The 24,604-nt window shown below is 35.1% G+C and overlaps 1 protein-coding gene across 1 annotated transcript in view; it reads left to right on the top strand.

Annotated features, from left to right (window-relative positions):
- LOC149784555 (uncharacterized) overlaps positions 1 to 24,604 on the top strand; it is a 73,202-nt gene that overhangs the window by 27,046 nt on the left and 21,552 nt on the right. The window contains exons 4-8 of the mRNA XM_089932636.1: positions 2,267 to 2,368; positions 6,333 to 6,584; positions 10,863 to 10,975; positions 13,922 to 14,124; positions 22,223 to 22,344. Of these exons, the coding sequence (XP_089788762.1) occupies positions 2,267 to 2,368; positions 6,333 to 6,584; positions 10,863 to 10,975; positions 13,922 to 14,124; positions 22,223 to 22,344 (792 nt within the window). The remainder of the gene's footprint in view (positions 1 to 2,266; positions 2,369 to 6,332; positions 6,585 to 10,862; positions 10,976 to 13,921; positions 14,125 to 22,222; positions 22,345 to 24,604) is intronic.

Raw genomic sequence — 24,604 nt, 5'->3', positions numbered from 1 at the left:
CGTATCTAAAATAATGATGTGGTGACAGTCCATTTGAAGCATATCTTAAGTACTTTGTCAGTGTTCATTTGTTGCATTTTGAATTCTTATGGATATTATAATTTTGTTTCTAATTTAAAACTTGATGTGCAAATGCATGTTGTGCATGCCCATATGTGAGTATGTGCCCAAACAATCCGAAATCCTCTCAGTACCAGGCAACATTATAGGCCATAGTTGCTGCATTACTTCAGGTTAAATGATAAATTAATAGACTTATTACCAGCCTAAATTGAGTATAAACTCTATTTATCCTCAAGTATGCTGCTCGTTTATATAAACATGACTAAATGCTCAACAACTCAATGTCATATCTGAAGATGTGTGCCTAGGCATGCGGAAATGTTTCAAAAGTATTCATCTGAATAGAATCCCAAACACTGTACAAGAAAAGCATTTGTCAAAACGGAACATTTGCTGATTTCTATTTGTTTTCATTTATTTGAACATTAAAAAACATGTGTGCTAGTATTCAACGCTTGGTTTTAAATTGAATTTGCTGGGGGGTATTGGAATTTTATGTTGATTCTGTGTATTTTCTTCCGTTTAGTGTTCACTAATAAATGTAAATAATAGATTCCTTTTACTTCAATACAATAGAGGAATAATATTTTACGAAAGTATTTGAGAACCAGACTTTTAAAAAATGACTTCTAAATTGTTAAGTGATAGCAATGGTGATGAATAAATAGCGAAATGAGGTGTGGGTGGGGTACACACTGGAACAAATATATTTCTGAAAAGACGTCTACTTTTTTCTTTGTATTTACCTTCCATTCATACTATAGGCCCGTGTCATATAAAACAGCAAACTAATGTCAGTCAAATCATCGTATATTAACAATGAATATATCAACATATATACCCTCAGTAACAAACCATACTATACAAAAGACACAGGTTTGTCAATGCTAATCTACTCTCTCTCTCTCTCTTGTAAAAGTCGTTAAAACACATCTTATTTTGTGACCATTGACCTGTACCAGGATTACGTTTATCATCTTGGTAATAAAATATAATGATGTACACAACAGCTTTGATCACTGATGTTCTGAACATATGGTTGTGATTATTAATTATACACTGTATTTGGCTATTGCTATTACACAAATGATCTGCATTGTTTGTGGATGTCTTTTTGTGGAAAGTAAATGTAAAGAATGTTATTTATTGGCAAGCAAGTCAAGATTTTGATATGCTTTTTTGTTTCTAAGCATGAACAGAAGCATAACTTTTCAAATGAAAATGACAATAGGTGTCAGAGGTAATAATCAGTACATAACCTAAATATATACATCATTGGGGCAATGTTTTAAAACATAAGGTCATACTATATACTGTCATTGACTATTAGATATAATGTATGTAAATGCAGATTTTTAAATGCATCTCTTTTCACTAGTCAGCTTAAGGGGGGTTGGTGGTGAAGTTGTGTTAGCCACACTGTTTATAATCCAAGAAAATAGAGTCCAAAACAGAGTTAGAAAACCATTGGCCTTTTCTTTGTTGATGTTCTTTATTAGAAATGATCGTGGGTTAGAAATAAATACATATTTGTGGAAGAGAGAGAGAGAGAGAGTTATCGTTTATCTATAGGAATGTCTAAGGAATCTGATTGAAGGTTAAATTCTGCTCTTATTGAACCTTGTAATTTGTTTTTAATGTGATCTGTATTGACACTTATTAATGTTTTTATCAGTATCATTTCCACCTTTTGCATGTAAATAATAATGCCATCAATTTTCTTGGCAAGTAGTACTGAAGCTTATATTTTTGCTAATGAATGACAGAAAGAAGATGAAGATTCTTACTAGGAAAACTGTATCAAGGATTTGACACCAGCAGTATCTTTTCAGATTGGTTTTGATCTATTATTTTACAGCACATCAACACAAAAATGTTCTTTAGTGATGTGGCAGTTGGAATAAATGGCCTTGCCAGACGTCACGTCATTGTACCTATGACTGATCTTATCAACAGTGCATTTTCAACTCATGTCAACTTTTCTGGGCAGATTACACAAAAAGCAAGGATTTTAAATTTTACAAAAAATGTTCAGCCAACCAATTCACTGTTTATTGTACTTGCACTCTATTTGGGAAGAGTTATGCATCATTTTGAATATAGACTTACCTCCATCATAATTTACTTAGTTTGATGCCTGAGAGATGGAGTATATTTTTATGATTAAAGTATATACCATGCCATTAGCTCTTCTTTATTTCAGGATGAGATGCGTAAGCTTTTCGAAATGACCAAGCCCTATTTTCTTCGTTATAAGAACCCCGGTCAAATATATCAGCCCCAACGTGGTGTAGAAGCTCAAAGGGTAAGTTTCTCTTCACTTTTATCATTGAGTTCTAGCCATATTATATGAATGGGTCAAGTGATGCTGACCATGTCCATATATATGTAAGCACAAACAATTATGTCCAGTATATCCATGTCCAAGTATGTGTAAGCAAAAGCATCTGTCCAAAACATCAATTTCCATACATCTGTAAGCACATCAATCTGTCCGGTACACCCATGTTCATGTGTTAGCATGTGAATCTTTTGATATATCCAGGTCCAAACATCTGTAAGCACGTGAGTCAGTTCGGTCCATCCATGCCCATACATAGGTAAGCATGTGAATGGTACATCGATTTCCATTCATGTGTAAGCACACGCGTCTGTTCATTCCATCCATGCCCATATATGTGTAAGAAAGTGTATCTGTCCATTACAGCCATGCCCATACGTGTATAAGCAGGTGTATCCATCCATTAAAACGGTAAATGTACATACAGCGATTTTGAGCAAGAAGTATTATTTGGAACAGTATGGTTGGTATCATTAAATAATAGCTTCCGTTATAGAGGATGCTCAGGTTTCACACTACTGCTGATAATGTCTAGTCATAGACGTTTTCATAAATAGTGTCTTTCATAAAATAATATATTTAGATTGCAAATGTTGAAGCTTGCACATTTTTGGCAAGATGCATTTTGTGCAGGAAGACACTTTAGCATGACACAATAAGGCAGATCTGCATAAAATCACATGCGCAAGGTGATAAACACCTGATCACAGAAAATGCATTGGGGGAATCGATGGGAATCGAGAAAGTATTTGAGGTAAGCAGATAATAATTATGCAGATGATATTCTCAGTAAAGTTTTTCAAGATAAAGTAGAGACCAGACTAATTATTGTATGATCATTTAAATGACAGGGAAAAGTAATGTTTGTTTTGGGGCGTTATAGAAAACTCGCAAATGCTCTACACAAAATTTGTCTTTTGATTGACATATTGTTATAACACAAGGAATTGTCAACACAGAGAACACCAGTGGAGGATCTTTCGTTTGTTTCAAAGTTGAAGTCTTGATTTTGGTGAGCACATTCATCGATATTGTAAAAAAGATCTCTTAACTCGTATAGACTCAGAATATCGACTGGTACGGTTTGCAATAACATTAATTTAATCTCAAGTTTTTGGGTATGCTTTATATTTAGGCTGGAAGACTGCATTCATCTTTTGAGCCGATTAACACATGACAATTTTGATCACATGAATGATTTTTAGAGGTGGCGCTATGCATACTTGTATTGTTGTTATACATAGTTGATTGTTTATGACCTGAAAATCATTTACATAGTGCATATGAAAAATATATCAGACTTGTATGTTGTGCTTTAACCACATGATGTCAGTTGGAGACAGCATAATTTTCAATTTCAGACTGATTTTGCACAAACAATATACAACTCTTGAATGGTTATCATTTGTTCTTGATAGTGTTTATAAAATTCAATAGCTACGTTTTCTGCAACAAAACCAATTCAGTTGACTTTGTATTAGCCAGTGACATTCAACAAGGTATATATTTAAACTGAGATTTAATTGTCTAGAAATTGCTACGCCAGCTTCAGAACATATAAAGTCTTATTATTGATTATATGAAGTGAATAACTGATTTTGTTTGTGACAGCAGTGAAGATTAGAATGTTCTCCCATAATATCTTCACCATGTCAAAGATGGCACAAATGAATGAACTGGTGTCTAACTGGTATGGAATGAAACATGTCATAGTTGTAATTGAAAACAAAGTGTGACATGACGTGATCTGCGTACGAAATAAGGAAGATAAAACCCTTCACAGCCGAGAAGGTTGGGTAAATTTGAGAACTTGTACATTTTATTATCACACTGGTGCTCATTTTATAGGTGTGTTGAGATTTGCAGTTCACTTCTAAGTCAGAATCAATCATGTTTAGATGTCATAGAATATAGTGATTAGAGCAAATCAGTTTGTCTTTTGTCAAGGATGAAAAATTAGTCAACGAAACAATTTTAACTCAACTGGTCCATCAGTTGGCACAAATATGCCATTGCTTCTTCTCCTAAACTCATGGAACATTGTCATATAACTTCATGGATACATTCATCGTATCATCTGGGTGGTACTATTTGCACATGGTTCAGTTTGGGAATCCAACACGGGTACCACACGATTCATCCTAAAAAATCTTTGTCAGTAAGCCTGAAGAGATAGTGATATTGATATGCATTTTTCACTAAAATAAAGCTCTGACTATATCATTTGTCCTAGATCAAAATGGTGCCTGTCTGACAGCCAGAATGGCCATTATGTCACTCATCCTGAAAATCTAGCTATCGCTACCTCTTCAGTGCCACATACAGCCATTATACATGTATGTTTTAATAGTGCATGATATTGTTCATTAAAAGCTATTCATGTAAAGTGATTTCTCAGCAAAGAAGTATTATAAAAATTTACACGTATAGGATGGATGTCAGGAGTAAGTAGTAGAGGCGGGTTTCTTTAGTAATGTATTGGGCAACCGCTGCATATGTATATTTTGACACTTCATGTAATTGTAGATTCCTATTATTGATTCCTATCAATTTCATTTCTTAATAGAACTTGTAACTTGGTAGAGGGTAGAGTTGAACTGTATACTTTCAGCACAGAGACAATGTTTATTGTGTTTACTTATGTATGTCAACGATTGCATATCATGTTTATAAGTAATGTTGATAGTAGGGAAAATAACTCCAGACAGCTGAATTGAAATATTTCTTACTGTATGATGTGGCTTAGTTTAGTCTTCATGGTTATATCCTGACATTTTCTGAGAAAATATTAGTGATATTCCATCATTTATATCAGATGTATACTGCATGATCATGCTAATGAATTTGGTATTGCATTTCATGGGTCTCCTGTGAATGTGATAATCCTAACTCAGGCATAAAAGAAAATATTTTGCCAAATTGTTCATGTTTGGATTTCGAAAGAAAAGTAGCGATGGATTCAATATTCAGCAGTTGAAAAGCATTGGACAGAAGAAATTGTATTATCTTGGATTCAGTGAAATTCAGTTCTGCCAGATGAAAATCTTGCTGTATCCACTAATGATGTCAGCAACTCAACATGTGCCTATTCAATTAGCATTGATTTCTATTTGTGTTTTCCCATGTGTGAGTGACTGAAGGGACAACACTATGTTCAGACACTTTCTGAAATTGTCAATCTCTGATGTGGTAAAACGTAATAAAGTTTCAGCAAGGCTATGTGTCTTGTTTTATTTCAAAATGTACGTTGAAATCTCTTCATGGATCTACACTATCTTAGCAATCTAACCCTAAACCATTTATCAAACATTTACCAGGTGCTGTGAAACTGTCCAGACAAGTGGTATGACTAACTAAAACAATTTGCATGTATTTGGAAGAATGTTTTGACAAAGTCTGACGCTTATTATGACAACTTACAGTGTAAGAAATTAATGATACAAACATTTTGAGTAGAATTAGCATCCAGAGGCGACAGCCCGATGCTCGACAACTGGTATGGGTTTATCATGATTGTATAAATGCAGTATATAAATAAACGATATATTTCATTGATTTGCTCTTAATGTGAATTTACCGCTCTGGTGGCCTAAGTGGTTAGATTACCCACTTCAGATGTGGGAGATCGTGGGTTTGAACCCCAGCCGAGTCATACCAAATATTTTTGAAAATGGTACTAACAACTGCTTCACTAGGCGCTCAGCATTAAGAGGTTAGTGTTAGGACTCGTCGGCCTGGTGTAAGGATAATGACTGGGTGGGACATGATATTGCTTGTCTGTGGCATGTTTTGCCCCAGTGCTAGATGTCACTATAAACTGCCACACTGCAATCATCGTAGAGATATGACTGCAAAATTGATACAGCTATATTAAAAATCCAAATCACACATACACACACTTGACGTGAATTGTATTTTCATTTTCTAGCGCAATTGTCATGAACATGGTGAGAGATATTTAAAAGAAATCCGTTCCTATCTAAGAGACAATCCTGCCATAGTTCACTTGGTTGATGAGGACTTTGCCATTGACAACACATTTCCTGACAGCAAATTGGAGGAGTTGAAGACGAAAATTTTAGAGGTGGCTTCACAGCAGTCATACTGGGGAGAGCAGATACCCACTCGGTGGTTTATCCTGGAACAGCAGATGATGAAGCTCAGGGATGCTGGTGTGAAGGTATACATTGAATTGAAGGAGTATCAATATTTATGCCATTTCTGTGAGACCCTTTCATTAGAAGCCCATTTTTATATGTCTTGTTGTGCAAGGCAACTGCCAATTAACGTTTTATAATTTGTATCTCATCAACTCAGTGTGACAAGTAACTAAGTGCTCCAACATTTGAACCTTATTAGAGATAATGCATCAGTCACGTCATCATTTCCAAATGTGTCCTTCAGCTGCATCAACAACATAATATTGGCCAGTTCATTTGAAAAAAGTGACAACCATGTTCTCAGGCTAGCTTTTGTGCCTGAAATGACAAAGCCCCTCCTAGACTACATGGAGGATTGCTTTGAAACTTCTCACACTCATTCTTTCCATGGTCTAGTTAACCTGAAATGAGAATCACCTGCTCAGATTCCCAGTATGGCCACCATATGTATCATCTAGAAAATGTTGTTATCTCTACAGCTTTAAGGCTATTCATATTAACATGAAGTTTTTGTAAAACGACTAGTTGGCCCAAGACCAGTTTCCATTTTGAAAAGTCTTGGTAACATGTGCTTGAGAGCCATATCATAATGTTTTCACTGAAATAAATGTTTGATTAATGCTTGGTCCTAATGAAGAATGTGTTAATATAATATACTTTATGGCCGCCACACTGAATATTGCAAACATGTTATTATTGCTACTCCTGAATAGAGGGTCATCTCAGCATAGGCTTCCACTAGGACTGCTGATGGTAACCTCTCAGTCTAACATAAAGATGGTGTTTTCCAGACTTCATTTTGACTGCAACATAGTCCTGGGCATCTAAAAATGTAATTATTTGCTACATTTCCTGAATAGGGGTCATGGCATCATATGGCTTTTACTGAAAGAGTTTTAATAATATCTAGTTGTTCATAAATGAAGGTTATGCTGATCTGACATCCAGTATGGACTGTTGTAACAACAATCTTCTTCAAAAAACTTTATATGTATGTTCCCCTGAAATAAAAATCATACTAGCATTGGGGAGTACAAATTGTGCCAATCTGATGTCCAGTATGGCTGTCATAGTAACCATCTCAAAGATATTGTTATTGCTGCCTATCCGAAAAGAAAGATCATAAAAGTCATGTTTTCACCAGAATAATTAGATGTTTGTTTGGACTAAATTAAAAACGGTGCCATTTTTACATCTAGTATGGCCATCATGGTATTCATCAGGAACATTGTGTCATTGACACACCACCTAAACATAAATACTTTTGACATACAGTTTTCCACAGAAGACTAATCATGATCCATAGTTTGCCTTAAATTAAATTGGTGTCAATCTGATCTCAAATATGGATGACATTGCATTTAGCTTGCTACTCATAATAGACAGAGTTTTCATGAGAAGATCCAGTTTGTGCAGAATGCTGATTATACATCTAGTATGGTCACCATTGTTGCTTATTCCAAACTACTTTTGCTCGAGAGTATCAAATTATGGTTTCAACACCAAGCAGTTAAAAAGAAGAAATGGTCCTATCTCAGATTCATGGAAATATTTTTTTGGACCATAGAGCACCATTCCTTTCAAGAAAGAATTTCATTGAGGAGAACCTTTTACACGGTTTTTAAAAGTTATAGTTATAACGTCACAAATTTCAAAAATTCTATTCATAACTTCACAAACAAGCATTTTAAAGACCAAGTGTTAGTATTTAAATTGAGCATTAAAAGGATACAATGTGATGGTCTATCTTTCTAGATCAGAGTATCCATCATGATGTGGAAGGTGTTAACGTGCTTAGTCTATATATTACACTATCATACCTGTCGCACTTCAAAAATAACAAACAGTCATTTTCTGTCAAATATTTAGTGAGATTTTGGTAATCTATGTCAGATCTGGTTTGTTTCTCAGATGATCAGTGTGCAGTAATTGTTTTTCTGAAATAGGATTGATCAAGGAGGTTGAATATTATTACATATGGCTGATATCTGAGGCTTGAGTTACTTGGTTTACTTTGTTGTATGTCTTGGCTGTGATGCAGATCACAAAAGGATGGGATGGGTGGGTGGGTGGGTGAGTAGTCCAGTGTACTTGCCGTTACAGATCAGTGAAATCTCAACTTCTATCTGCATATAATTGCATTGGGATGGACATTATACCTATTATCAGATTGACCAAGTTTTAGTTAACCTTTCCTATGTAGATTTGACCATTTACAGCTTTGGAGATGATGCATCAGTGTATAATGGTTACGATTGCAGGGTGAATTGTTTATTTGCAGTGATGGTGATAACACTATTGTAGCAGATGGTCATTGATGGTAATTAAATCACTATTATAATGACAGACCTTAAGAATGATGTTTATTGCACAACTATAACAGATTTTAATTTTGATTGTGTCATGTGTATATCTGTATTGTGTGCTTAATTTTTTCCCATCATTGTAGATTGCAAAGGTCATTTATAAACAACATAAATAAATGACCTTTATCTATGATTATAAATCAAGATCATTTGTAAACATGTATACTTGAATTTGAGTTCAGAACATTGGCATTCCCCATGAAAATTATATGGTCTACATAATTTTTGCCAGGTCCTTTCTATACAAAAACAGACTTGACATTATTTGCAATTTTGATGAATATTTCCATTGGAAAGGACCTATGTCTAGGGCACATGTAGCGTTGGAAGTTATTTGACAGTTCGAGATCAACAAGATTATTTATTCCTTCTTCACTTTCAGTCTGCTGATATATTTGCAGTTGTTCAGATATAATGTTTGAGGAATCTTTATATACACTTTATTCACTGGAAATACAAAATGATCATTTATATTTTGGAATAGATAACCCTTATTTGGCAGGGTCTTCATGCTACTAAGGAAATCTAGAAAACATCGGGAGATTTGATAGATTTTTCCCCAGCCATAAAAGACATTGAATTTTGCAAATGTTGATGAAAGTTTGGAAACAACTGGGAATTTTTCTGCCGTAATTTAAATCAACTCTTTTTAATTTGGTCTTTTAAATGATTGATTTTTAACCAGATCATCATAGGGAGTTTAGGTTGTTTAAAAGATCGTGTCTGTTTTGGGGATTTATTGGCACAGATGAATTCAGGGTTTAAAATTTATTGTTCCACAAGATAAAATTCCTGAAATAGACTCATCTTAATATTTGAGAAATGCAAGTTTTAGAGATTAAAATGTTATTTAATTCCATTCCATCATGGTGATAAATAAACCTTGAAAAACTAAATTCCATCCTCGAAATGACTGGGAAATACATTTTTGAAAAAGCATGGTGACCATGCCTTGGGTTTGTTGAGGAGAGATTCAAAAACATTCTGGATTATATCATTGTGATACATCAATACACTTAGTACCTCTGCACAGTTAAGAACAACAACTCATTTGGAACACTATATATTTGGATATGTGATATAAGTTTTACGGGTATTTGGAATTTATTTCACGATAACATGCATATTAAATGTTTACTTTGTTTTTTAGGTAAATACATTATTTGCTGAATTTTACAAAACTTTTTTCCTCTTTTTTTACTGTTACTTTAAGACCATAGAGTCTTAACAATGATGAATACACAACTCTAACATATCTTAACCTTGATGGCGATTAAACCATTGTAACACATCTTACTATTGGGGTTGACAACACCAGTGATAGATCGATGATGGTAATTGCACCATTATATAGATCTTAACGCTCATTGTGAGTAAACCGCTCAAACCTCAACCTTAATGATGTGATTACACCACTCTGATATATCTGAAATGGTAATTAAACCAACATAACAGATCTTAACAATGATGTTGATTACACCACTCTGTGGGGGTGTGTGTCTTAACATTTATGTTGATCACACGACGCCTACAGATCTTCACACTAATGGTGATTATATCATTCTAAAGGATGTTAACAATAATCATTACATCACACTATCATATTGTGTCACAATTAAACTGAAATTTGGAAACGTTGTCCAAATATATTTTTACCTAACGGTATAAAATTTACGCAACTTGCAAAAATTAAAAGGTCAAGCTCAACTAAGGATACATTTATCTAGATGAATACTGACAATAGGGAATTAAGACAACTGTATCTACTTGAATACTGACATCGTCAAATTAGAGTATAGTATCTATAACTTTCTGTATGTGATGTTATAACGTGACATTTGTGACACAAAAAGGTTTAAAGCATATAAATATTTTATTAAGAAAGTTAGTGAATGTAATATAATTATAGGCTTTGACAAATTTTAATTCCAGGTGATTTCTCACAGTACTGTGGAAAATTTAAACAAGGCCGGAACTGCCCAAATAAAAGAATTGGATCCATTTCTTGAATATCTACATGAAACAGGAACAATCATCTACTTCAAGTAAGATTATAAGTCAAGTATTAGTATAATGGTGGTTTTAATGCTGCAGATTAATTGTTGACAAGTTGCTAGTACCAGACATACCAACCTTTACACTTTGTCAATATATCTTACTAAAATGTACCATCGAAATATGTACTTGCAAAATAATAGCAAATATATGAAAATGTTGTGTTGTGGTCAAATCCAAATATTGGCTTCTTGGGATTTAATCCAGATCTAGGTTTCATTTAAGGTTTGGTGGAGTTGGCCAGGGAACCAGGCTATTTTGATCTTGGGATTTAATCCAGATCTAGGTTTCATTTAAGGCCAGGGAACCAGGCTATTTTGATCTTGGGATTTAATCCAGATCTAGGTTTCATTTAAGGCCAGGGAACCAGGCTATTTTGATCTGTGTTAGTAGTAATTAAATTCTAAGTGAACTTCGCAAATTTTCTAGTTTAGAAGACTGCTTCCTTTTGCTGAATCAGAATGACACATCTGTCCTTATTAAATGTCTGTTTTCCCAGTTGTATATTACAGTAAATGATTTTTCAGTACACCTTGCTAAAAATTGTTGTGAATTTTCTAACTTTCTTCATATACGTTAATCAATCATAATACTGATGAGAACTGCTTATTTAAGGCGCATCCAGCCCTTCCATGCTAAAACTATTTAGCTGTAAAACTTAAAGATTGGTGCTAAATCCAGTGACATCTCGGGTTACTACTCATGCTCGTGCTGTGAAGCACACTCTCTACAGACAGAGATGGCTCGCTATCCAGATAAAAGCATTTTGAAAGTTTTCTACAATAAAGACAGTTGGAGGAGTTTTGTGTTCAAAGGAAAGAATGATCCATCTATAAATAACCAACTTTTATTTTGTTCTATCTTCGATGACAAATTCTTATAAATGATTTAATTCATCCTTTTCATAAGTCTGACAGCCTTTCTTCATGCGTAGTTTACTCTGGTCACAGTCTGCGAACACGCAAGATATGCATGTAATAGACAGAGGCCAATGGACGGATGTACTGGGGGTTCTAAAAACTAAGGCACAGAAGTAGCCACTGAGGGTATCAGCCACCAAAAGAATGAGCTTTCTCGAGTTTCACGGCTTGCATAGTTCCTGATACTCATCTTGATACCTCAGTATCCAGTATATTTCGCTCCATTTGTTATCAAGCCTTTGTGACTCAAATGGAGTTTAGGGATATAATGGAATTAACAGTATCAAAGTCAGGACATGCATCAAGTATAGTGAACCACGATCCTCAACATTCTTCTCCAGCAACTTTGCAGGTAATGCAAGAGATGTTAGATTCACCACCTTTATTCAAAGACAACTACAACTTAATCGCAAGTTCTCTCATTATTAGATCACACTATTATGCAGGAAGACTCAGCCTTACATGGATCAATATAACAATTTTCCCCTCCTCCCTCTAACATATATATCGCAATCTTTCAACAGGCAGAGCATGCCTTATCTTCTACCACAAAACATGTGTTGGAGTCTGTTTCTAGAATTGCTTGCATTTTAGACATAGCAGCCCAAGATACAGAATCTACAAATTTACAACTGGTGGAATGAGATGTAGTGCTCCCTACCTCCACCTTTCTTAAAGACCACCATAATAGCAAACTACACTCGCAGCCATTATCATATAATCTCATTAATGACCAGTTTGACAAGATCTGCAAAGAAACCGCTAAGCAAACCAATTTCCCTCACTTACTGTCTCAGCTAGAACAAACAAAAGTGAAAAGGTGACAGACAGAGGGTAGTCATTTACATCAGCGTGTCTATTCATGAGAGCTTCTCAATATGACATCATCTTCATGCTGCCGTTATCACCGATCCCAGTTGTGGGATGACACCAATCCTCCAGTGCCTGATGGGAATGATTTGCCATAATGGCCTATGGTCCCAATAAGTATTTACCTAAGACTACATTATCAATATCAGTGCACCTCTTTTGTCCAGGGTTCTTTCGGCTACATACTTGGCACTCTTTGCCCACTCATCGACCACAGTGTAATCAAGTGTGTTTTGCCCTTGCATCATTTTCTAAATGCCTTCTATTACTGAGACTATGCAATTATTGTGGACTAGCAAGATATAGGCTTGTTTTTTTTTGGTGGGGGGGCTTTGACGTTTTGACAAAACTATTATAAACTACCACAATTAAATGAAAATCACACTAGCTAGGCCAATAATGTTTGGTTGTGATATATGTATTAATATGTGAATGACATTAATTAGATTTTAAGCCACTTTCGTGGTTTTACCATTTAGATACATTTTTCAAAATTCATTGACATGGCTTAACACATTTATTAGAGAAAATCATAGGAAGCAGACAAGTGAAATTCATTAGATATATTTTTAATATTTAGGGTTTCAGAACATTACACCTTTTATAAACATTGTACTACTTTTTATTTTTTTTATCCTTTTCTAAAATTGAACATGACTAGTTATATTTTGGTAGTGGTGGTATACACGTTTTACAAACACAAATCTTAATATCTTACCTTGCTTGCAGAAGATGTTTCGTCTGTTGGACCTATTTTAGAAATTAGTGCTTTGTCAACAGTATATTAGAGCTTTATATTGCAGACAGTTATCAAATGCAGCCTTTGAGAAAGCATATAGTTTAATAGCATTTTGAATGTAGCTACCTCAGGTCAAAATTCTTCTTTTGGATGACATGTAATTTGAACCTCATGGAACTTGTGATATGAGTACAGAGATCATGATGTGTTCAAAGAAATAAAACTAAATATATATGAAGTGGAAAGAAAACAGCAAAGGTATATCAGCTTATGTGACTACCTTAAAATATACAATACAGAAAGAGTCAATAATTAATTCAAAATCCTTTTGAAATACTGCTACATTTATATAACAGAAAGGAGTTGTTATTTAATTCCAAATTCATTGAAATAATTTTATTAATCAGGACTGAAGTATTGAGAGACAATATTGTGTTGGACCCAAAGTGGTTGATTGATGCCCTGAAACTCCTCATCAGTGTTCATCCTAACCTACCAGAAAACCCTGCTGAAAATGGTAATGAATCAAATGGCTCTGACATTGATGCTGACAGCGCACAGAAATGGTCCAACTTCAGGGAGAAAGGAATACTTTCTTTAGAACTTGTTGGTTTGTACATTTCTTGCTTTTCTGTCTGTTTTATAAACTATATGTCTCTTTCTTTATTGACTCACCAATGAAAATGGAAGGGTATATAGCCTTTTTGCCATTTCATTTGTTCATTCTTTTCTTCAACATACATGTATACAAAATTGACAGCTGTATGTCAGCCACACTAAATTATGTATAACAAATGCTGCTTTTATAAGTTTGAACGTTGTTTCATATAATATTGGTATGCGTCTATCCACAAAGTTCATAATGTGAAATAGACAACATAAGGCATCACCAGGTGGCATTGGTATTTCATTGAATCAAATTACAATGTGGACTTTTGCGAAGTATTTCTATAGCTAATATGACTGAAAGCAGGTTTCCACTGTCGTACATGAGGTTCTGAAGGTGATTGCCTTGGGGTCATATTCTGGTGATCTATGTAATTACCATACTCTCTAATTGTGTCAGACAATCAGATGATGTTTTTTATCCTCACATTCGGGAGACTGAGCAATATAGCTGAAGAGTATAATCGATTTAATTCACTTTCAGATGTCTGAAATCTGCATTTCCACTAGCTTATTCCAAAGTCACCAGAACATTACTCCTAAGTGGCCACTGCCAATTGTCACATAGAACAGTGGAGACCTGATTTTGATCAGATTTTTCTATAACAGAAATGATTCTGCAGAGGAAGAATCTCCTATCATAACCCAATGTGTGTATAACCAATCAATGCTTACCCCTTTTGTGACCTGAAAATAATAAAAGCTTTTATTTCAGTACTGAAAATATATGTGCCAAACATTAAATGCACAATGGATAAGATTTCATTGCAACAGAAAGTTAAAACTTGTGTTAGATCTCATACTTTTGCCCAGTTGATTTAAAAAAGATGTCAAAAGCTACTAGGAAGTTTTAAATTCTGCTCATTTGTATTTCAATTATTAAAATATATAATATATACCACCAAAATTCTTTAAAACGCTTCTTGCATCTGACAGCTGTTAATAATTTCAGTGCGCTATTGGTTTTTGACCAAAATCAGAGCTAGGATTATCTAAGTTAAGAAGTGTCACCGATAATATTGTCTGTAGTAATTTAGTATCAGTGTGATCGGGATCATTGAGTGGGACTGATCTGTAGGCATTAACACCAATAAAATGAAATCCTTAATAGTGTTAAGGTTGTTTACTATCATTTATCGCTTTCAGTGAGTGTTAATTGCAATCAAGAATACTCTCCTCCAAGGAATTCCCTGTCATCTGGACTGAATAACATTAAGTGGTGTGTAGACAGCTGGAGTGTAATTACCTTGATCAGATTCCTGTGTTGTATAGCATATTAATAATATTTGGGTCACTACTAGGGAAACACAGGGGATGGTTACCTAGTTCTTGCGATTCAAGGGTTCTCAAAGACTAAACATCTGTCAATATAATGTTTTTATTCTGATTTCTAACCTGATTGATCCAAGCCAGGCATAGGCTCTATAGTATAGCTTAGTTTCAATACATTTAAATATCGGAGGTGAATATAAATGTAAATGGCAATCTCTTGCCTAAGTGAAAATTTTAGAATTATTCTGTTTTGCGGAGTGTTGGTGATCTTGCTTGGAGTTGGTCTCTGTAAGCAAAACAGTTTCAGTTGAAGTAATTTGTTTGGGACAGGAGGGATGTCATTGGAACAGTTTCCCCAGTCTTAAAAGCGCACCAATGTTATGAATGTTGAAAATATGATAAATAATGGTGATATAACGTCTTAATTTCAGGTTTCAGTATTGTGCCTTCATCTAAGTGTTTAAATTGAACGATTTGATACTGCATGACAGATTTATATAATGAGGGAAAAAACTTGCTTTCTAAACCCCATTAGTTCAATATGTTGGCCAATAGACATGGATTTAAGTCTGTAGTTATAGATTAGTTATCTCTAATTTTAGATTGGTTCACAGTCATGGAATGTTTTGAGACTCGTTAAAATACTGTTGATGCGGATGTATATAAAACAGTCCATGAAACTGGTTATTTAAGTGAATGAATTCTCTCTGATTTGAAACATTTCCTTCAAAGCCCCTGATCAGTACCCCTTCTCTTCAAAGGAAGAGTCAGAAATTGATTTGGAATTGCTGATTGCGTGTAAAAACAAATATATTATGGTGGAAAAAATCAGTTTTGAAGTATACTCAAACCAGTTCAGTTGTTTGTAGATCACTTCAGTTTGTATTCAAGGTTTACTGCAAATTCTTTTAATTATTTCTCGGGGCCCCGAGTGGCTGAGTGGTCTAAAGCGCTCTTCGTTACGGATCACTGCCATCTCACCTCTGTCTGTGGCGGTTCGAGTCTAAGATTCAGCCAATGTGGGCATGTGAGAAAGCTTGCCAGTAGCTTCTCGTGGGTCGGTGGTTCTTTCCGGGGTTTTCCGGGTTCTTCCTCCACCATTAATACTGGCCGCCATGTATAGCCTATCGTGCTGAAAAATGGCGTTAAACCCCACAACAACAACAACATTTAATTATTTCTCGCTTGGAAGAATTCTTTCGTGCAGAATATTTCTAAAAGAAAATAAACGTATCCTTGGAAACCTTGTTATGTGAATAGTCAGTACGCAGGAGGTTCCACCACATACCACAACTTACATCAGCATTGTCTGTCATCGATCAAGGTTTCTTCAGGCAAACTATTTTTTGTAAGCCTGACGGGCACCTCATTTTGAATACAGGACAGGCCCGAACTAAAATTAGAGGGACCCCGGGCATCGGGCTGTTGGATTTCTGTAGCACTGATCAGCAATGCTTTGTATTTTGTAGACTCTGAGCTGCTAAGGGTAAATTTGAAATAGCTTGCAATTGATAAATTACAGTTGTCCTGGTTTGTTCTGAATGTTTCGTCTAGTGCAAACAATGTCATCCCAGGATATCAGAATTTCGGCACTTTAAGTCTATATGTCTTGATAATGTCTTGCAATCCATCCTGAGGTACCCCATAGCTTATTGTATGGCATATTTTTAAGTGTTTATTGCACATTACATCCTTGCATATCCAAGGATTACACTAGGATTTCCTGGTCTTTATCAAGCTAGGCAAATGGTCTGCTGAAAGCAGTTATAGCATAAGTCTGGCAAGACGTTATTGTCTCATCTGATGTCTGTTTCAATGATACCCACATTTTGGCCTTAGCATTAGCAGTCCTTTGTGCAAATCAGCCAGGTAGTCATTCATTCTTAGCTAAACTCTGTGACACTATAGTAACTGATGATGTGAGTTGCATAAAGAAACTGTATGAAGACATACCAACCAAAACATTAGTGGACTATTTGAGTAGATGCAGGATATATAATAAAGTATGTCCATCTGTTTTAAGGATTTTATATTTGTTCCTGTATTATTTATTTTGCAGAATCGTAATGATTTACTTTTTTTCTTGTACTCGATGTTTACATTTATCTGGAAGGGTTAAGTTTCCTAAATGTTTTACAACCTAATTTTACATTTTGTTTATCTTTGCGATAAGTTGGCACCATATTAGCTCCTATTATGCTGTGAGACATACACCAGTGTGTGTCATGGCAACTTGTCTGTTCAATCCATATATAGTTAGCTTTTAGTGGGATCTTTAGGAATGAATATTGTTAAGATGAAACTACTGGTTAACATCTCACATGATGGCATTGTCAGTGGGGGTCCCGAGTGGCCGAGTTGTTTAAAGAGCTATTCGTCATGGATCACTGCCATCTCATCTCTTTCTGCGTGGGTTCGTGTCTCGGGCTCGGCCAATATGGGTATGTGAGAAAGTTTGTTGGTAGCTTCTCGTGGGTCAGTGGTTCTTTCCGGTGTTTTCCCAGGTTCTTCCACCACCAATAATACTGGCCGCCATGTATAGCCTATCTTGTGCTGAAAAATGGCGTTGACCCCTATAACAACAATAACACCAACAGCATTGTCAGTGGAATATATAGTTGCATGCAATTCAAGAAGTAATTTAATCTTTGATGAAGCAGCACCTGAGAATCTGCCGAATTCCTAATCATACAACACATACTAATTAATTATTTGAAATTCTCATTTCTTATCACATGTTTGGGAGATGAAAACAATGTATGTAATCAAAGTGCATAGCAAAATTGTAATATCATGCATGTCGGGCATACACAGACGTTAATATCACTCGTATTACCTCTCACCTGATCCAGAACGTACAATATGAGCTGCATTGCTGGCCATTTTAGATGCAGCTTGCAGACTGTTTTACTATCATAGGTTCTTTTTCGAACAAATTGCCAGAAATCTGTAAAGGGCAAACATCATGCAGCAAGAGATAAACACTCTTTCCGCACACAGATGAGACACTGAACATGATTTGTTTCCTTCATGAGTATACCATGCATCAACTTTCTCAATATGTAAGACATAGAGAGTGTTCTCTTGACATAGTGAGCGTATTTCAATCATGACAGGATACAGTATATGAGCTAGGCATCCTTATTATTTCCAACATCTTGACTATTTTTAATTATCTCAGAAAGCAAGGGTTAATCATACCTCATATAGCAACTTTGTTCTTGTTTATGATTTTATGACGTGATTTCATCAATGGCAATACACGTTCAAGATTTCCACATCACACACCCTGTTGTCCAGACTGAATGAACCAATTACCATAGAATGATATGTTCATCCTCAAAGTTCATCCAGATTGTAATCACTGGGGTCAACCTCTTAAAGATATATTTTCATGGAGGTGGACAGCTGAACCTCCCAACCTTCATCTTGCAGGTTTCGGACCCAATGGCCTTGACAGTTCATTCCATTTCACTCAAGTAAAATCATTTTTATGCATACATCCCTCACCCACCGATCTCATTTGATTCCTATGGTCTTGCCGAAATCCATACTGAACCTAAATGCTCTCCTCAAATAGATGTTATAATGCAGTCATATATTAAATCCATTAGCAAAGATTTCAAGGCTAATCTAACCTTCTTGCCGACCAAAAGTATTCACAAAAGTGATAAACCTTCATAACTGGATCATATCAAGGGAACCAATTAAAGAAGAAAGTTCTTCAAGTGAAAAAGTTGCTTGGAGAAGAAGGCATGCAATTTGAAATTCACCATTTTTCTACCAGTGATAAGCAGAATTGCATCTGATCCCTTAAGTCATGGCACTACAAATAGCTTATTTCCCTTACATCATTTCGAAAAGTTAGTTCTTATTGTAATTGCTGGTTACTGTTTCAAGATTTATATTCTGTTTACCATTAAAACTGACAGATCTCTTAGACCCTTCAGCCAACTTTATATCATGTTTGAAAGCCTTGATACTTTGCTCAAAATTGAAACCTACACTGTAGTCCGAGTTCCAGTGTGGTCAACGAAAGCAGAACATCGATTCCTCTTTCGTATAAGACCTATTTCCAAGCCATTGTAGCTACAGCATCAGTGATATTCATGCTTCATTAGTCAGTCTGGGTCAGAATATTAAAAGGTCCAACATAATGGCTACTGTGTCTTAAAACCACTGTCTTCTTTGAAGCTTTCTTCCTCTGGGCATCTACAGGATCCCTTTAGGGCATTGAAGTAGTAGCTGAAGTTTACTGAGCTGCTACAACTAGCTTAACGATGATGTGAATATCATTTAGAACTTGGGAGGACTGGATTTATAAGTGGGGTTTCTATTATTCTGTTATGATCAGGTAAGTATTTATCAAATAAATATTTACCTGGAGTTAATAAGTAGATAGGTAATAAAAGTAAATGTCTATAAAATGGGACAAATTCAGTTTTGTAAATCAGGTAATTGACAGAGTTCTCTAGTTGATAGATTCAAGGTTATGATTCAGAACTCAAATAATCAAGCTGCTTTCTACTAATACCACTTTAGAGCACCATGTGAAACATCCAAGTCATTATTAAATGTAAGACAGGACGTATTGACCATTGGATTAATCAGAATGGACAGATCTATAAACCAGACCTCAATGACAAGCAATTTAATCAAAAATAGCAGATCTCTATGAGGTTAATAAATAAGTAAGCGTCTTCAGCAATATTTATCAAAGTCACTCAGTTACGGTCAGCACGACCTACTATCCAGGATATGCTCATAACCATTTTTATGCTTGGAAAACCCATTACTGACCAATACTTTCATCAAACATACCAAGCTGTGTACATCCAACAATATATTAAAATGTTGCTTACCAAGATATATTTGTATTAAGGGTAATGAAAAAGCTGATCAAGCTACTAAAAAGCCCCTATCTCTAAACCAATCCGATTTCAAAATACCATACACTGATTTTAAACCTAGTATCAAAAAGTCTAAGTGGCAGGCATCATATAATGATGCAGTGAATAACAAACTCCATGCGATCAAGCCAACCCTTGGAGTCTGGGCCCCTTCCTACAGAACCATCCATCATTGCAAGAATTAGAGTTCGTCAAACTTATATAACACATTCCTACATGCTAAAAGGAAAAGACCCACCTGAGTGTGTTGCTTGCAGTAAATGATTCACTGTTAACCACTTTATGAGAAAGTGTTTCGATTTTTAACCTGCACGAGATTGTAATTACAATGTTCATCACATGAAGAAACTTTTTGATAAAATACAGATTTACAGATTTCTTGCATTTTAAAATTAATGATATAACTATTATGCTACACTATCACTTTGAGTAATTTTATGTAATATACATACCATCATTCATAATTTAGTTGTTGTTGTTGTTGTGGTTGTTGTGGGGTTTAACGCCATTTTTCAGCATGATAGGCTATACATGGCGGCCAGTATTAATGGTGGAGGAAGAACCCGGAAAACCCCAGAAAGAACCACCGACCCACGAGAAGCTACTGGCAAGCTTTCTCACATGCCCACGTTGGCTGAATCTTAGACTCGAACCGCCGCAGACAGAGGTGAGATGGCAGTGATCCGTAACGAAGAGCGCTTTAGACCACTCGGCCACTTGGGGCCCCCATAATTTAGTACATTTTGATCTAAATTTTCATTTACACACAATTTCCATCCCTCGCTGATCGGGAAGTTTTGTATATCACCCTCACGACCTCATCGTTTTACTTTGAACTGTTTGATTGTATTATCACTGGTCTATAACACACATTTTATCAACTATAAATTATCTTATATTTAACCTTTTCTATGGCGTTAAATAGCCTTACAGTGCTGATGTGCTGTAAAACCACACTCAATCAACAAATCAGTCAGTCAGAAATAATTTAAAATCGTATTTGAAACTCTCATATTTTATTGTCTGCTTTCTTGATTGCGGAAATTAAAAATCAATTGTTACTTTACTATATATACAGAGAGAGACCCTCTTTCACTGAAAGAATTGATTCACTAATTGTACTGTGGACTTGTGTTAAGTGTTCACAGTCCTAAATTTAAATTATTTGAAACTTACATATAAGGTTAGAGTCAAGATTTGTAATGATTGTTTGGAATATCTGATATGACTCAACAATAGAAAATTAGCAAATGTAGAAATATAAACAGGAATGAAATGAGTCTTTGTTGATTTTTATTTTGTTTGTGTTTCTTTTGCTTTATCCTTGGTGTTAATGACTTTGTCTTTTAACATGCATTTTTATTTGTAACAAAACTGAATGCAACATTTGTATTTCCAAATAATAATAATAATATTGAGGACTTTGTATAGCGCCTAATTTTTAGAAGCTCTAAGCACTTTACAACATTAGACAACACCTATAAGATAAGAAACATAATAATATTATTACAAAAAACAAACAACATGAAATTAGAAAAACATTAAAAAATAAAACACATGCTGAGAATATTTCAGGTAGGAAACATTATTAGGTCTTTAAGTTTGTTCTTGCAGTCGATATAAGTGAGTTTTGAGAGCCCTCTTGAATGTGATCACTGTGTCTTTATGTCTAAGTTCAGTGGGCAATTCATTCCACGTTGCTGGGCCATGGTATGCAAAAGAACGTTGTCCATATGACTTTGTTTTCATAAATATGTCACTGATGTATTTAAATGAATATGTTATAATAAGTATAGTATAAACAGTTTGCTATTAGAACTTCTCCAATAGATTTAAAATCATTTTGTTTTTCTTTTGCAGATGCTATTTGGTCAAAGGAGAAACATCCAGAACTTTATGACAACAAACATCACATCCTGATGTTAATGGAACAGCTAAACATCATAGCGAAGCCAAGGTCATTTAGCGAGATTGGAGTGAAGGTCAGTTGAAACAACTGTTCTAGTTTTCGTTTTATTTGGATTTATTTGCAGAGTTTACATTTCATCAGAGCCATAAATGTAAAATATACAAATGACAAGTTATTTTTTAAGCTAAAATTAGGAAAACAATTTAAACAAAATCTTCAAATGAAATTACATGAAAATGCTATTTTCAATATACTTTCACAAATAGGTATAATTTATTTGGTTGGGTCACAATCTTTTCGTTTTTGTAAAATTAATAGACAGACAAAGACATTATCCTTGTTACTTAAGGTCATGAACAATACTACTGTCTGTATGAACTGAAGTGAATACCTGTCAAGATCAATCACTTAACAGCATGTTCTAAGTGCTTGAAATTAAAAGGATGCCATCAATACCAAGCATGGTAATTATTACAGCACATGTCTACAAAGTAGTGCCCTAACTGCTTACGACCCTATTACCACAGTGGATTATAATGGCTGTGTTTAACATAGATCCCCCCTTAGTTTGGATAATGTCATCATTCCTCATTTAAACAAAATAGTTGACCATTTACTAAATGCAGTTAGCCAGAGGTATCAATTGTATATGGCTTCAAAGGTTCAGAATAAATCAAAATGCAAATCTACTCAATTTAAAGTTGATGAAATAATGTTTTCATTTGTTCTTGTTTAAACATATTAATCACTTGACTTGTCAATAAATAAAAACATTTCAACCAAGAATTAAAACGGTTACCTGACTTCCACAATTTCATGGTCATGTTACTATATTAGTGGAGCAAAAACCTCATGTATAAATTCAACTGAGCCTGAAGTGTAATTGAGGATCTTGCAAAATTATATGAAAGATTTTATCTAATTATTATTGGCACTGAAAAAGCTGCATTTGATTTTATTTCAAACAGTGTCAGGATTATTTACCTGATAAGCTCTGATATGTGCCAGAAGACATAATTGACACAAGACTGATTTTGTTCGAAATTGTATGTCAATTGTGAGCTTCATTGATCTGCTATAATTTGTGTTTATTACCTTGTAAATGTCTGGTTCTCTCCATCCAGTCCATCATGAATTTACAGTATGTAAGGTTTAGGCAGCAAATGGATCTTGCAGATACTGGATCTCATATGCACCTCTCTCTTGATATCTCAATAACAACAATGTTCAAAACTGCGACATAATCGAGGTCCACTTCAAAAAGATAGGTATAATACATCAACAGCATCCACATTCAACATTTTCCCATAAGAGAGGGGCAACCAGATTGAATGATCCAAATAGAAATCAATATGTAATTTACTGATCCTCCACCGTTGAAAAAAAACGTGAAAGCAATTGATCTGCTGTCAAGTAGCAAAGCATATTTCACTGATGCTATACTAGTAGGATTCTACAAAGTCAGAGGCTCACAGGTGGCACATAAACTGACTGATATCTTCCAGTCAATGTTGCATTGGAAAACTGTGCAAGTACATAAGAATTACAAGAATACATCCACTGTCCACTTGTGTAAGTGAAGAGGAATAGACAGTCATGTGGCAACCATCTGGGCACCTTCTTGCTATCAATCACCAGCAAAATCGTTGCCAGAATTCTTCGGAAGCACTTTATGCATCACATTGCTCAAGAACTTCTGCCTGACAATCAGTATGTCGTCAGGAAATAATGCTTGATCACATTCATGGTGCTTGCAGCTCATCAACTTCTGAAGCCATGCCTGGAACAATACACTAACCTATACATGATGTTCATCAACATTGAGCCCTTGAACGAAGATAAAAGAAAATTGGTTGCCCAACGATATTCATCATAATGGTGCGGTATTATGTGATGGCATGCTTGCTCATGTCATGGATGATAGTGAGTCACTTGAGTTCGTCCCAGTCGACAAAGATTGTATTACTTCATGAAATGCATGCATATTATAACAGCCTTCTTCAGTATTACCTTCTATCATATGCTTACTGATGACTCTAAGACTGGGATAGACACATATACCAGACAGATAGCATGTTTTCAATCTGAAGAGACTGTACGCAACAACATCGTTACAGGAGGAGACTGTTCAGCAGCCCTTACCTTCTGACAAATGTTCCCTGGAATACCAAATGTGCATCTGATATGCAACATAGGCAGTACACTCTTGTGTGCAGTCCGCATTAATGATGAAACCAATGCCAAGAGGCTGAACCATTTTCGTATTTGCTGTGTGATGAAACTGATGATGATTTTATGGCACAACATTATTCCATACTGGGAGGTTCTCACAA

Source organism: Sinohyriopsis cumingii, chromosome 14 (genome assembly GCF_028554795.1).
Source record: "Sinohyriopsis cumingii isolate HCF-2022 chromosome 14, ASM2855479v2, whole genome shotgun sequence".
Classification (NCBI taxonomy): domain Eukaryota; kingdom Metazoa; phylum Mollusca; class Bivalvia; order Unionida; family Unionidae; genus Sinohyriopsis; species Sinohyriopsis cumingii.
This window is presented reverse-complemented; position numbering and strand designations above follow the sequence as displayed.